Source organism: Haliotis rubra, unplaced genomic scaffold, assembly GCF_003918875.1.
Source record: "Haliotis rubra isolate DU_JTF1 unplaced genomic scaffold, ASM391887v1 Scf550, whole genome shotgun sequence".
Classification (NCBI taxonomy): domain Eukaryota; kingdom Metazoa; phylum Mollusca; class Gastropoda; order Lepetellida; family Haliotidae; genus Haliotis; species Haliotis rubra.
Genome location: NW_025767247.1, coordinates 277,796 through 294,489, shown reverse-complemented (window position 1 = coordinate 294,489; position 16,694 = coordinate 277,796). Strand labels below are relative to the sequence as shown.

The window sequence follows — 16,694 nt, the reverse complement described above, 5'->3', positions numbered from 1 at the left end:
GCTATATGTAGCAAATGATCGGGTCATTCTGTTTGACAGCTATATGTAGCAAATGATAGGGTCATGCTGTTTGACAGCTATATGTAGCAAATGATAGGGTCATTCTGTTTGACAGCTATATGTAGCAAATGATCGGGTCATGCTGTTTGACAGCTATATGTAGCAAATGATCGGGTCATTCTGTTTGACAGCTATATGTAGCAAATGATAGGGTCATTCTGTTTGACAGCTATATGTAGCAAATGATAGGGTCGTGCTGTTTGACAGCTATATGTAGCAAATGATAGGGTCATTCTGTTTGACAGCTATATGTAGCAAATGATCGGGTCATTCTGTTTGACAGCTATATGTAGCAAATGATCGGGTCATTCTGTTTGACAGCTATATGTAGCAAATGATAGGGTCATGCTGTTTGACAGCTATATGTAGCAAATGATAGGGTCATTCTGTTTGACAGCTATATGTAGCAAATGATCGGGTCATTCTGTTTGACAGCTATATGTAGCAAATGATAGGGTCATGCTGTTTGACAGCTATATGTAGCAAATGATAGGGTCATTCTGTTTGACAGCTATATGTAGCAAATGATAGGGTCATTCTGTTTGACAGCTATATGTAGCAAATGATAGGGTCATTCTGTTTGACAGCTATATGTAGCAAATGATCGGGTCATTCTGTTTGACAGCTATATGTAGCAAATTAGAGCACGTGGAATTTACAAACAAATGCGAAGTTACAGTTCTTGATACGTGGGTTGTGTTGAGTTTGTGCGATCTGTTCACGGTGAGGCCGGAAACATTTGGGACACCCCCTCGTACATTGTAGGTCAGGGTGCTGGTATTTGACCCGGTGAGTTACGCGCATATCACATGACGCGCATTGACTGACTGCAGTGTGTGTGGTGAACCGGGACACCAGTTATGTTGGAGGCACTGGATCTTCCTACTCTTGTAGTGTTTATTCTGGCATTTGTCATAATATACAATGTGATGACTCGTCGTAAGAATCAGCCCCCTTCACCTCGCGGGCTGCCCTTTGTGGGCGACATCCTCCTGCTGAAAGCAAACCGAGGCAAGCTACCCGAGGTGTTCATGCAGCAGGCTCAACAGCTGGGCGACATCTTCACCCTGACGTTCGGCAAGCTGCACATCGTGGTCGTCAATGGATACACTAGGATTCACGAGGTGCTCATGAAGCGAGCAGATGTCTTCAGCGACAGACCAAGCTTCCTGCTTATCTCCAAGAAAATAGGAACGGGTGAGTAAGTGACCCTACGTTTCAGGGTACCTGTAACCGATTGTAGCATGCACAGTTGAGTATGTGTAACAATTACCCCCAACACACCCTGTACACACAGACAAACAATATGAGGAGGGTTTTGTAACAGTTGATAGAGGGGCCACTGACACTGGCAAGGGTATGATCCCAGTCAGATGTACTTAAACCCACCGTTTAGCAGAATTACCTTACGTGACATACGTGACATACGTGACAAACGTGATAGTGCCACACTCAGGGTCAGCTTAATGTGTGTTCCATTCTTATTGCGATCAACGAAACAATGGATTGGATTTCAAGTTTGTGAGTTTGCATAGACTGTCGGTAAAGTGAGACTGTAGGTTGGTCATGTTGGGTTAAACACAGACTCACATCTTCATCACATCAAATACAGGAGTCGTGTTAGGATAAACACAGACTCACATCTTCATCACATCAAATACAGGGGTCGTGTAAGGGTAAACACAGACTCACATCTTCATCACATCAAATACAGGGGTCGTGTTGAGGTAAACACAGACACACATCTTCATCACATCAAATATAGGGGTCGTGTTAGGGTAAACACAGACTCACATCTTCATCACATCAAATATAATGATCGTGTTAGGGTAAACACAAACTCACATCTTCATCACATCAAATATAATGATCGTGTTAGGGTAAACACAGACTCACATCTTCATCACATCAAATACAGGGGTCGTGTTGAGGTAAACACAGACTCACATCTTCATCACATCAAATACAGGGGTCCTGTTGAGGTAAACACAGACTCACATCTTCATCACATCAAATACAGGGGTCGTGTTGAGGTAAAAACAGACTCACATCTTTATCACATCAAATACAGGGGTCGTGTTGAGGTAAACACAAACTCACATCTTCATCACATCAAATATAGGGGTCGTGTTAGGGTAAACACAGACTCGCATCTTCATCTTCCTCACATCAAATACAGGGGTCGTGTTGAGGTAAACACAGACTCACATCTTCATCACATCAAATATAGGGGTCGTGTTGGGGTAAACACAGACCCACATCTTCATCACATCAAATATAGGGGTCGTGTTGGGGTAAACACAGACTCACATCTTCATCACATCAAATATAGGGGTCGTGTTGAGGTAAACACAGACTCACATCTTCATCACATCAAATATAGGGGTCGTGTTAGGGTAAACACAGACTCACATCTTCATCACATCAAATACAGGGGTCCTGTTGGCGTAAACACAAACTCACATCTTCATCACATCAAATATAGGGGTCGTGTTGGGGTAAACACAAACTCACATCTTCATCACATCAAATACAGGGGTCGTGTTGGGGTAAACACACACTCACATCTTCATCACATCAAATACAGGGGTCGTGTTGTTGTAAAACACAAACACATCTTCATCACATCAAATACAGGGGTCTGTCAAACACACATCAAATACAGGGGTCGTGTTAGGGTAAACACAGACTCACATCTTCATCACATCAAATATAATGATCGTGTTAGGGTAAACACAGACTCACATCTTCATCACATCAAATACAGGGGTCGTGTTGAGGTAAACACAGACTCACATCTTCATCACATCAAATACAGGGGTCGTGTTGAGGTAAACACAGACTCACATCTTCATCACATCAAATACAGGCGTTGTGTTGAGGTAAAAACAGACTCACATCTTTATCACATCAAATACAGGGATCGTGTTGAGGTAAACACAGACCCACATCTTCATCACATCAAATATAGGGGTCGTGTTGGGGTAAACACAGACTCACATCTTCATCACATCAAATATAGGGGTCGTGTTGAGGTAAACACAGACTCACATCTTCATCACATCAAATATAGGGGTCGTGTTGAGGTAAACACAGACTCACATCTTCATCACATCAAATATAGGGGTCGTGTTGAGGTAAACACAGACTCACATCTTCATCACATCAAATATAGGGGTCGTGTAAAGGTAAACACAAACTCACATCTTCCTCACATCAAATACAGGGGTCGTGTTCAGGTAAACACAGACTCACATCTTCATCACATCAAATGCAGGGGTCGTGTTGAGGTAAACACAGACTCACATCTTCATCACATCAAATACAGGGGTCGTGTTGAGGTAAACACAAACTCACATCTTCATCACATCAAATACAGGGGTCGTGTTGGGGTAAACACATACTCACATCTTCATCACATCAAATATATAGGTCGTGTTGGGGCAAATCCAGACTCACATCTTCATCACATCAAAAATATTGATCGTGTTGGGGTAAACACAGACTCACATCTTCATCACATCAAATATAGGGGTCGTGTTGAGGTAAACACATACTCACATCTTCATCACATCAAATACAGGCGTCGTGTTGGGGCAAATCCACACTCACATCTTCATCACATCAAAAATATTGATCGTGTTGGGGTAAACGCAGATTCACATCTTCATCACATCAAATATAGGGGTCGTGATGAGGTAAACACACACTCACATCTTCATCACATCAAATACAGGGGTCGTGTTGAGGTAAACACAGACTCAATTCTTTATCACATCAAATATAATGATCGTGTTAGGGTAAACACAGACTCACATCTTCATCACATCAAATACAGGGGTCGTGTTGAGGTAAAAACACAAACTCACATCTTCATCACATCAAATACAGGGGTCGTGTTGAGGTAAACACATGCTCACATCTTCATCACATCAAATATAGGGGTCGTGTTAGGGTAAACACAAACTCACATCTTCCTCACATCAAATACAGGGGTCGTGTTGAGGTAAACACAGACTCACATCTTCATCACATCAAATATAGGGGTCGTGTTGAGGTAAACACAAACTCACATCTTCATCACATCAAATATAGGGGTCGTGTTGAGGTAAACACATACTCACATCTTCATCACATCAAATATAGGGGTCGTGTTGAGGTAAACACAGACTCACATCTTCATCACATCAAATATAATGATCGTGTTAGGGTAAACACAAACTCACATCTTCCTCACATCAAATACAGGGGTCGTGTTGAGGTAAACACAGACTCACACCTCATCACATCAAATATAATGATCGTGTTGGGGTAAACACACACTCACATCTTTATCACATCAAATGTAGGTGTCGTGTTAGCGTAAACACAGACTTACATCTTCATCACGTCAAATATAGGGGTCGTGCTGAGGTAAACACACACTCACATCTTCATCACATCAAATACAGGGGTCGTGTTAGGGTAAACACACACTCACATCTTCATCACGTCAAAAACAGGGGTCGTGTAGAGGTAAACACAGACTCACATCTTCATCACATCAAATATAGGGGTCGTGTTAGGGTAAACACAGACTCACATCTTCATCACGTCAATTATAGGGGTCGTGTTGAGGTAAACACACACTCACATCTTTATCACGTCAAATACAGGGGTCGTGTAGAGGTAAACACAGACTCACATCTTCATCACATCAAATAGAGGGGTCGTGTTAGGGTAAACACAGACTCACATCTTCATCACATCAAATATAGGGGTCGTGTTAGGGTAAACACAGACTTCATCGCGTAGCTACGGCAAGGCACTGGCTTGAGGGTGCAGGGATGGCTTCACTGCTAATCATCATAGTTGAACACTTCATGGTATCTTGAATATCGTGAGTCAAACCGTAGAGTCAGTCGTAGAACTGTTTGTAAGTTTCAATCAACATTAAGACAACCCACAGCTCGTCCATCAATAGAGTTAAAAATCTTGAAGAGCGAGTGAGTGAAAGAACGCCTACATCAACTGCACATGGCTTACCTCCAACTACTCCGTTCTATGAACTGGTCTGAAGATCATGGTGTTTGTAACGTACACAAGTATTCCTCCTTTGTTGGTCTGAAGATCATGGTGTTTATAACGTACACAAGTATTCCTCCTTTGCTGGTCTGAAGATCATGGTGTTTATAACGTACACAAGTATTCCTCCTTTACTGGTCTGAAGATCATGGTGTTTGTAACGTACACAAGTATTCCTCCTTTACTGGTCTGAAGATCATGGTGTTTATAACGTACACAAGTATTCCTCCTTTACTGGTCTGAAGATCATGGTGTTTATAACGTACACAAGTATTCCTCCTTTACTGGTCTGAAGATCATGGTGTTTATAACGTACACAAGTATTCCTCCTTTACTGGTCTGAAGATCATGGTGTTTATAACGTACACAAGTATTCCTCCTTTGCTTGGTCTGAAGATCATGGTGTTTATAACGTACACAAGTATTCCTCCTTTGCTGGTCTGAAGATCATGGTGTTTATAACGTACACAAGTATTCCTCCTTTACTGGTCTGAAGATCATGGTGTTTATAACGTACACAAGTATTCCTCCTTTGCTGGTCTGAAGATCATGGTGTTTATAACGTACACAAGTATTCCTCCTTTACTGGTCTGAAGATCATGGTGTTTATAACGTACACAAGTATTCCTCCTTTACTGGTCTGAAGATCATGGTGTTTATAACGTACACAAGTATTCCTCCTTTACTGGTCTGAAGATCATGGTGTTTATAACGTACACAAGTATTCCTCCTTTGCTGGTCTGAAGATCATGGTGTTTATAACGTACACAAGTATTCCTCCTTTACTGGTCTGAAGATCATGGTGTTTATAACGTACACAAGTATTCCTCCTTTACTGGTCTGAAGATCATGGTGTTTATAACGTACACAAGTATTCCTCCTTTACTGGTCTGAAGATCATGGTCCTCCTCCTTTACTGGTCTGAAGATCATGGTGTTTATAAAGATCATGTACACAAGTATTCCTCCTTTACTGGTCTGAAGATCATGGTGTTTATAACGTACACAAGTATTCCTCCTTTACTGGTCTGAAGATCATGGTGTTTTATAACGTACACAAGTATTCCTCCTTTACTGGTCTGAAGATCATGGTGTTTATAACGTACACAAGTATTCCTCCTTTACTGGTCTGAAGATCATGGTGTTTATAACGTACACAAGTATTCCTCCTTTACTGGTCTGAAGATCATGGTGTTTATAACGTACACAAGTATTCCTCCTTTACTGGTCTGAAGATCATGGTGTTTATAACGTACACAAGTATTCCTCCTTTACTGGTCTGAAGATCATGGTGTTTTATAACATTACACAAGTATTCCTCCTTTACTGGTCTGAAGATCATGGTGTTTATAACGTACACAAGTATTCCTCCTTTACTGGTCTGAAGATCATGGTGTTTGTAACGTACACAAGTATTCCTCCTTTGCTGGTCTGAAGATCATGGTGTTTATAACGTACACAAGTATTCCTCCTTTGCTGGTCTGAAGATCATGGTGTTTATAACGTACACAAGTATTCCTCCTTTACTGGTCTGAAGATCATGGTGTTTATAACGTACACAAGTATTCCTCCTTTACTGGTCTGAAGATCATGGTGTTTATAACGTACACAAGTATTCCTCCTTTACTGGTCTGAAAGATCATGGTGTTTATAACGTACACAAGTATTCCTCCTTTACTGGTCTGAAGATCATGGTGTTTTGTAACGTACACAAGTATTCCTCCTTTGCTGGTCTGAAGATCATGGTGTTTATAACGTACACAAGTATTCCTCCTTTGCTGGTCTGAAGATCATGGTGTTTATAACGTACACAAGTATTCCTCCTTTACTGGTCTGAAGATCATGGTGTTTATAACGTACACAAGTATTCCTACTTTGTTGGTCTGAAGATCATGGTGTTTATAACGTACACAAGTATTCCTCCTTTACTGGTCTGAAGATCATGGTGTTTATAACGTACACAAGTTTTCCTCCTTTGCTGGTCTGAAGATCATGGTGTTTATAACGTACACAAGTATTCCTCCTTTACTGGTCTGAAGATCATGGTGTTTATAACGTACACAAGTATTCCTCCTTTACTGGTCTGAAGATCATGGTGTTTATAACGTACACAAGTATTCCTCCTTTACTGGTCTGAAGATCATGGTGTTATAACGTACACAAGTATTCCTCCTTTACTGGTCTGAAGATCATGGTGTTTATAACGTACACAAGTATTCCTCCTTTACTGGTCTGAAGATCATGGTGTTTATAACGTACACAAGTATTCCTCCTTTACTGGTCTGAAGATCATGGTGTTTATAACGTACACAAGTATTCCTCCTTTACTGGTCTGAAGATCATGGTGTTTGTAACGTACACAAGTATTCCTCCTTTACTGGTCTGAAGATCATGGTGTTTATAACGTACACAAGTATTCCTCTTTTGCTGGCTACGTTGCAGGTGTCATCTTAAGCAGTGGGCAACAGTGGAAAGCTCTACGGCGGATGAGCCTCCATGCAATGAGAGACTTCGGTATGGGGAAGATATCAATGGAAGACAAAATGCAAGACGAAGTAAAAGTTATTATTGGAGTTATGTCTGAAAATGAGAAGAAACCAATAGCACTCCACAAATACCTCGCCATGGCAACTTCTAACATCATCTGCAATATCATCTTTGGTTCAAGGTAAAAACAGACCATTTCCATGCACTTGTAGATAAATATCGGACAAGGTTGTGGAGCCTGTTGCTCGAGAAAAGAGGAGCCGTACATTGCTTCCTACCTATTAGTTATCCAAGGTGCCGTTGTACAAAACGATCTTAGCGCTAAGGTGACCGTAACTCCCATACCTTAACATGGACTTGAGGTAGCCTTAGCGCTAAGGTTGTTTTGTACAACGGCACCCTACTTTTTATTAGTTTAAATATATTTTATTCACAAAGTTTTCGTTACCATCGTCAGCGGCTGAAGGAATGGTGTAAATCCAACTAGGGTCCATGCAGGTAGCAAAAGCACTGAAAGTCCACATGGTCCCTAGTATGGTCATCTACCTTCAGTTGTTGGCGACGTTTAGCCTGTTGTTCTTACATTGTATTGTCTTCGTAAATAAAATAGTTTTAGATTTACGTGCTAGCTTTAGCACCATCTTTGATTCTCTAGATGGTTTACAATCTGTCAATGACTGGTTGTTTAACAGCTCGTATTTACTGTTTGTGCAAACCCTTTCTCGTCACTATATGACTGAAATAGTGCGTAAGACGGTACAGTTTAACTCACTCACTATTCACAAAGTGTAAAGGATCGGGGACAGGATCTTACACCATATAAATCCCCTCTCAAAGATATTTACAATAACACGGCGCAGGCAATCCTAATTTGGAAACAGACAGAAAAGAAGATTGATAGTTTAGGGGAAATATTATAATACAACAGGTGTACAGGCAGAAAACTATCTAAATCGTTTTGAGTTGCTCATATACGAATATACATTTGTTAATGTAATTTGATTTTTATGGTTTGTCAGATCCATTTATAGTGAAGTACAGAGAGAGAGAGAGAGAGAGAGAGAGAGAGAGAGAGAGAGAGAGAGAGAGAGAGAGAGAGAGAGAGAGAGAGAGAGAGAGAGAGAGAGAGAGAGAGAGAGAGAGAGAGAGAGAGAGAGAGAGAGAGAGAGAGAGAGAGAGAGAGAGAGAGAGAGAGAGTCTTTATTTCCTCCAGACGATCATCCGAAGATCAAACATATTATATACATGTAGATACAACAAACAGGTAAAGTTACAAAATTGATATAGATGTATATACAATTATATTAATCAAGATGAATACCTAAAGCTACAATTTACATAAGAACATACATGTATAAGTGTATACAATTAATTTATACAAGAAACAGTGGACATACATCATTATAAATCTGCAGAGATCAATCAGTGTAACATTGTAGGAGATGTCGTCTTATTCGGTAAATGTATAAAGAAAATCGTAAAATGATTGTTTCCCATGTCCCTTGATCAACAGTATCATTAAAAACAGTTTCACCTCCAAATAGAAAAGAGAGCATGTCGAGTTCATCCTGTGATTCAAAGGCAACATAGGTCTCCACATCAAGATTGTCAATCATAAACACAAAAAAATCGTTTCTCTCAGTGTGAAATTGTTCACAGTGTAGGAGTATATGAAAATCATAATCATAAGTATATTTGTTACATAGGTTACATTCTTTAGATATTTTGCCACGTGAGGAGATTTTAATACATATTTGGAGGGCAGATTTATAATTGGGATGCAAGTATGCCAATTGCCAGAGGATATGATAGTTTAACTTGGAATGGACCCGTGCATAAAGCGTCATGTTTGTATTAATTGAGTGTAGATTACTACCAACCTACTATATATCCCGCTAAACGGGAGTGTAGATTACTACCAACCTACTATATATCCTGCTAAACGAGAGTGTAGATTACTACCAACCTACTATATATCCCGCCAAACGGGAGTGTAGATTACTACCAACCTACTACTGTATATATCCTGCTAAACGAGAGCGTAGATTACTACCAACCTACTATATATCCCGCTAAACGGGAGCGTAGATTACTACCAACCTACTATATATCCTGCTAAACGAGAGCGTAGATTACTACCAACCTACTATATATCCCGCTAAACGGGAGCGTAAATTACGACCAACCTACTATATATCCTGGTAAACGGGAGCGTAGATTACTACCAACCTACTATATATCCTGCTAAACGAGAGCGTAGATTACTACCAACCTACTATATGCTAAACCGTAGATTACTACCAATCTACTAACGCTAAACGCGTAGATTACTACCAATCTACTATATATCCTGCTAAACGAGAGCGTAGATTACTACCAATCTACTATATATCCTGCTAAACGAGAGCGTAGATTACTACCAATCTACTATATATCCTGCTAAACGGGAGCGTAGATTACTACCAATCTACTATATATCCTGCTAAACGAGAGCGTAGATTACTACCAATCTACTATATATCCTGCTAAACCAACGCTAAACGGGAGCGTAAATTACGACCAACCTACTATATATCCTGCGAGAGTAATTACGGGAGCGTAGATTACTACCAACCTACTATATATCCTGCTAAACGGGAGCGTAAATTACGACCAACCTACTATATATCCTGGTAAATTACGAGAACGAGTGTAGATTACTACCAATCTACTATATATCCCGCTAAACGGGAGCGTAAATTACTACCAACCTACTATATATCCTGGTAAACGGGAGCGTAAATTACTACCAACCTACTATATATCCCGCTAAACGGGAGCGTAAATTACTACCAACCTACTATATATCCTGGTAAACGGGAGCGTAAATTACTACCAACCTACTATATATCCCGCTAAACGGGAGCGTAGACTGCTACCAACCTACTATATATCCCGCTAAACGGGAGCGTAGACTGCTACCTGCAATTAATCATGTTACACGAGTAAATAGGAGCAGCAGATTGCTACCTAACTACAATGTTGTTGTAGGAGAACATGAAAGCTGTAGATAGCTGCCTACTCATTATCGTGTTACACGAGTACATGAAAGCTGTAGATAGCTGCCTACTTATTATCATGTTACACGAGTACATGAAAGCTGTAGATAGCTGTCTACTAATTATCATGTTACACGAGTAAAAGGGGGGCCGTAGATTACTACCTATCCTTTAGCCTGTTACACGGGTACCTATGAACATAGCTAGATGCCTACCGATCATTTAGCCTGTTGCACGGGTACCTGTTAATGTAGATATATACCTACATATCATTTAGCCTGTTGCACGGGTACCTGTTAGTGTAGATATATACCTACATATCATTTAGCCTGTTGCACGGGTACCTGTTAGTGTAGATATATACCTACCTATCATTTAGCCTGTTGCACGGGTACCTGTTAATGTAGATATATACCTACATATCATTTAGCCTGTTGCACGGGTACCTGTTAGTGTAGATATATACCTACATATCATTTAGCCTGTTGCACGGGTACCTGTTAGTGTAGATATATACCTACATATCATTTAGCCTGTTGCACGGGTACCTGTTAGTGTAGATATATACCTACATATCATTTAGCCTGTTGCAGTTAGTGTAGATATATACCTGCCTGTTGCACGGGTACCTGTTAGTGTAGATATATACCTACATATCATTTAGCCTGTTGCACGGGTACCTGTTAGTGTAGATATATACCCACCTACATATCATTCATTTAGCCTGTTGCTCGGGTACCTGTTAGTGTAGATATATACCTACATATCATTTAGCCTGTTGCACGGGTACCTGTTAGTGTAGATATATACCTACATATCATTTAGCCTGTTGCACGTGTACCTGTTAGTGTAGATATATACCTACATATCATTCAGCCTGTTGCACGGGTACCTGTAGTTGCAGTCTTATCCTGTCATTCCGGCGTGATTTAACTCGTGGCAATGTTCTATCTTCAGGTTTGAGTATGAGGACGAGCAGTTCCAGAATATGTTGCAGCTGTTGAACGATGTCTTCCGGCGGCCAGGAATGTTCCAAATCTGCAATGCGTTCCCCGTATTAAGATTTGTTCCCCCTTTCAATAAGGTTGGTGATTGTACGTTATGCCATACGTGGTTTGTGTATTTACGTCAAGTGACTTGATGTGATGAATGACTGCCTGAATGAGTGAATGGGTGATTAAAGAATGAGTGAGAGATTGAATTGGTGGATGAAGGACCTTCTTTTAAGTAATCAGTATTTTACATACTTTCACGTGAGGCGGATTAGCAGTTAAATGAGTGCTTCTATTAGTGAATCATCGAGTCTATGACTGAGTTTAGGAGCAAGTCTGTGAGCGAATTTATGGTCAAGTCTATGAGCGAGTTTATTGTCTAATCTACGGGTGAATATCTGATCGAGTCTATTCATGAGCGAGTCTATGAGCGAGTTTATGGTCAAGTCTATGAGCGAATCTGTGGTCAAATCTACGGGTGAATATCTGATCGAGTCTATTCATGAGCGCGTCTATCAGCGAGTCTATGAGGGAGCCTGCGAGCGAGTCTGTAATCAAGACTACAAACGAGTTATTTCTTTTTGGCATAAAGTAGCAACAAATAACCAGTACTGTAAACTCTCCTCACTGGTGTATAATTTTATCTCTGTTAATAACTTTGGTTGTCAACTCCGATGGATATCTTTTGTTACAAGAATACTTAATACCTGCGGTTTATCAGAGGTTTTCTCAAACCCCCACAATGTCACCACGTCATGGCTGGTCCTAAAAGTTGAAGCTACTCTCAAAGATCAGTTTTTACAACATTGGCGTAGCTCCATAGAAACTAGTTCTAAAGGTCAATTCTATAAATGTTTTAAAGATAAACTATGTTTTGAAAACTACTTATACTTATCCAGGGATATATATTTTCCTATATTAAAACTAAGAACTTGCAACAATAACCTACCAATTGAAGCCTGGTCGATGGCATTCTATTCAAAAAGAGGAAAGAATATGTAAGCTGTGTAACGCTAACGTTGTTGGGGATGAGTTTCACTATCTCTTTAGATGTGAAACCCTTCTCCAACAGCGAAATACCTATCTCGCGACATATATGTGTGATCTCCAAAAACATTCAATGTTAAAGAAATTATTATGTAATAAAACTACTAAATATCTAAAGAACTTAAAGTCATTTCTGAATGTATTGTATAAATCGCTTACTAAGTAATATTCAAATGATCATGTCCAGCCACTTGCCATGTATATATTTGTTTACCTATGTATTTATATATTCTCATGTACCACCGTTGGTTGGTTGAGAAATAAACTTCTCTGTCTGTCAGTCTGTCTGTCTGAGAGAGTCTTTGGGGGGAATCTGTGATCGAGCGAGTCAGTGAGCGAGTAAGTGAACGAGTCTATCAGCGAGTTTATGGTCGAGTCTATCAACGAGTCAGTGAGCGAATCTAGGAGCGAGTCAGTGAGTGAGTGACTGTAAACTGTCTGAATGTCTGTGTACAGGACCTTCAGGATAACATTGAAGCGTTCGACCGTCTGGCCCAATTTGTCAGCGACATCGTTTCGGATCATGAATCGACATACGACCGCAACAACATTCGAGACTTCATCGACATGTTCATCAAGTTCCGTGATGAAGACACTGACGCATCATACACACGTAGGTCTGCGTTGTCTCTGTGGTAACAGCTTCACCTGCATGTGTAGGTCTGCGTTGTCTCTGTGGTAAAAGCTTCACCTGCATGTGTAGGTCTGCGTTGTCTCTGTGGTAACAGCTTCACCTGCTTGTGTAGTCTACGACGAAGTAAGGGAATCATGCAATATACTCACCAACAATTGAACAACAGTAAGGGAATCATGAAATATATTCACCAACAATGAAACAACAGTAGGGAATTATGCAATATACTCACCAACAATTGAAAAACAATAAGGGAATCATGAAATATATTTACCAACAACTGAACAACAGTAAGGGAATTATGCAATATACTCACCAACAACTGAACAACAGTAAGGGAATCATGCAACATACCAACCAAAAACTGAGCAACAGTAAGGGAATCATGAAATATATTCACCAACAACAGAACAACAGTAGGGAAATCATGCAATATACTCACCAACAATTGAATAACAGTAAGGGAATAATGAAATATATTCACCAACAATGGAACAACAGTAAGGGAATCATGAAATATATTCACCAACAACGGAACAACAGTAAGGGAATCATGCAATATACTCACCAACAACTAAACAACAGTAAGGGAATCATGAAATATACTCACCAACAACTGAACAACAGTAAGGGAATCATGAAATATATTCACCAACAACTGAACAACAGTAAGGAATCATGCAATATACTCACCAACAACTAAACAACAGTAAGGGAATCATTAAATATATTCACCAACAACTGAACAACAGTAAGGGAATCATGCAATATACTCAGCAACAATTGAACAACAGTAAGGGAATCATGAAATATATTCACCAACAACTGAACAACAGTAAGGGAATCATGCAATATACTCACCAACAACTGAACAACAGTAAGGGAATCATGCAATATACTCACCAACAATTGAACAACAGTAAGGGAATCATGAAATATATTCACCAACAACTGAACAACAGTAAGGGAATCATGCAATATACTCACCAACAACTGAACAACAGTAAGGGAATCATGAAATATACTCACCAACAACTGAACAACAGTAAGGGAATCATGAAATATATTCACCAACAATGGAACAACAGTAAGGGAATCATGCAATATACTCACCAACAATTGAACAACAATAAGGGAATCATGAAATATATTCACCAACAACAGTAAAGAACAACAGTAAATGGAATCATGAAATATACTCACCAACAACTGAACAACAGTAAGGGAATCATGCAATATACTCACCAACAACTGAACAACAGTAAGGGAATCATGAAATATATTCACCAACAACTGAACAACAGTAAGGGAATCATGCAATATACTCACCAACAACTGAACAACAGTAAGGGAATCATGAAATATATTCACCAACAACTGAACAACAGTAAGGGAATCATGCAATATACTCACCAACAACTGAACAACAGTAAGGGAATCATGCAATATACTCACCAACAACAGAACAACAGTAAGGGAATCATGAAATATACTCACCAACAACTGAACAACAGTAAGGGAATCATGCAATATACTCACCAACAACTAAACAACAGTAAGAGAATCATGCAATATACTCACCAACAATTGAGCAACAGTAAGGGAATCATGAAATATATTCACCAACAACTGAACAACAGTAAGGGAATCATGCAATATACTCACCAACAATTGAACAACAGTAAGGGAATCATGAAATATATTCACCAACAATTGAACAACAGTAAGGGAATCATGCAATATACTCACCAACAACTGAACAACAGTAAGGGAATCATGCAATATACTCACCAACAATTGAACAACAGTAAGGGAATCATGAAATATATTCACCAACAACTGAACAACAGTAAGGGAATCATGAAATATACTCACCAACAATGTAAACAACAGTAATATAGGGAATCATGAAATATACTCACCAACAATTGAACAACAGTAAGGGAATCATGCAATATACTCACCAACAACTGAACAACAGTAAGGGAATCATGCAATATACTCACCAACAATTGAACAACAGTAAGGGAATCATGAAATATATTCACCAACAACTGAAACAACAGTAAGGGAATCATGCAATATACTCACCAACAACTGAACAACAGTAAGGGAATCATGAAATATATTCACCAACAATAACTGAACAACAGTAAGTAATTATGCAATATATGAACAACTGAACAACAGTATAATATACACCAACAACTGAACAACAGTAAGGGAATCATGCAATATACTCACCAACAACTGAACAACAGTAAGGGAATCATGAAATATATTCACCAACAATGGAACAAACAGTAAGGGAATCATGAAATATATTCACCAACAATGAAACAACAGTAAGGGAATTATGCAATATACTCACCAACAATTGAACAACAATAAGGGAATCATGAAATATATTCACCAACAACTGAACAACAGTAAGGGAATCATGAAATATATTCACCAACAACTGAACAACAGTAAGGGAATCATGCAATATACTCACCAACAATTGAACAACAGTAAGGGAATCATGAAATATATTCACCAACAACTGAACAACAGTAGGGGAATTATGCAATATACTCACCAACAATTGAAAAACAATAAGGGAATCATGAAATATATTCACCAACAACTGAACAACAGTAAGGGAATCATGAAATATATTCACCAACAATGGAACAACAGTAAGGGAATCATGCAATATACTCACCAACAACTGAACAACAGTAAGGGAATCATGAAATATATTCACCAACAACTGAACAACAGTAAGGGAATCATGAAATATATTCACCAACAACTGAACAACAGTAAGGGAATCATGCAATATACTCACCAACAACTGAACAACAGTAAGGGAATCATGAAATATATTCACCAACAACTGAAACAACAGTAAGGGAATCATGCAATATACTCACCAACAACTAAACAACAGTAAGAGAATCATGCAATATACTCACCAACAATTGAACAACAGTAAGGGAATCATGAAATATATTCACCAACAATGAACAACAGTAAGGGAATTATGCAATATACTCACCAACAACTGAAAAACAGTAAGGGAATCATGCAACATACTCACCAAAAACTGAGCAACAGTAAGGGAATCATGAAATATATTCACCAACAACTGAACAACAGTAAGGGAATCATGCAATATACTCACCAACAACTGAAACAACAGTAAGGGAATCATGCAATATACTCACCAACAACTGAACAACAGTAAGGGAATCATGAAATATACTCACCAACAACTGAACAACAGTAAGGGAATCATGCAATATACTCACCAACAACTGTAAGGGAATCATGAAAACAGTAAGGAATCATAGCAATATATTCACCAACAACTGAACAACAGTAAGGG

General features: G+C 39.2%; 1 protein-coding gene across 1 annotated transcript in view; it reads left to right on the top strand.

Moving 5' to 3' along the window:
• The first annotated feature begins 893 nt into the window (after positions 1 to 893).
• The window catches only part of LOC124253755 (cytochrome P450 2J4-like), a 37,609-nt gene continuing 21,808 nt past the window's right edge, over positions 894 to 16,694 (top strand). The window contains exons 1-4 of the mRNA XM_046687579.1: positions 894 to 1,257; positions 7,566 to 7,791; positions 11,606 to 11,732; positions 13,144 to 13,300. Of these exons, the coding sequence (XP_046543535.1) occupies positions 921 to 1,257; positions 7,566 to 7,791; positions 11,606 to 11,732; positions 13,144 to 13,300 (847 nt within the window). The 5' untranslated portion in view covers positions 894 to 920. The remainder of the gene's footprint in view (positions 1,258 to 7,565; positions 7,792 to 11,605; positions 11,733 to 13,143; positions 13,301 to 16,694) is intronic.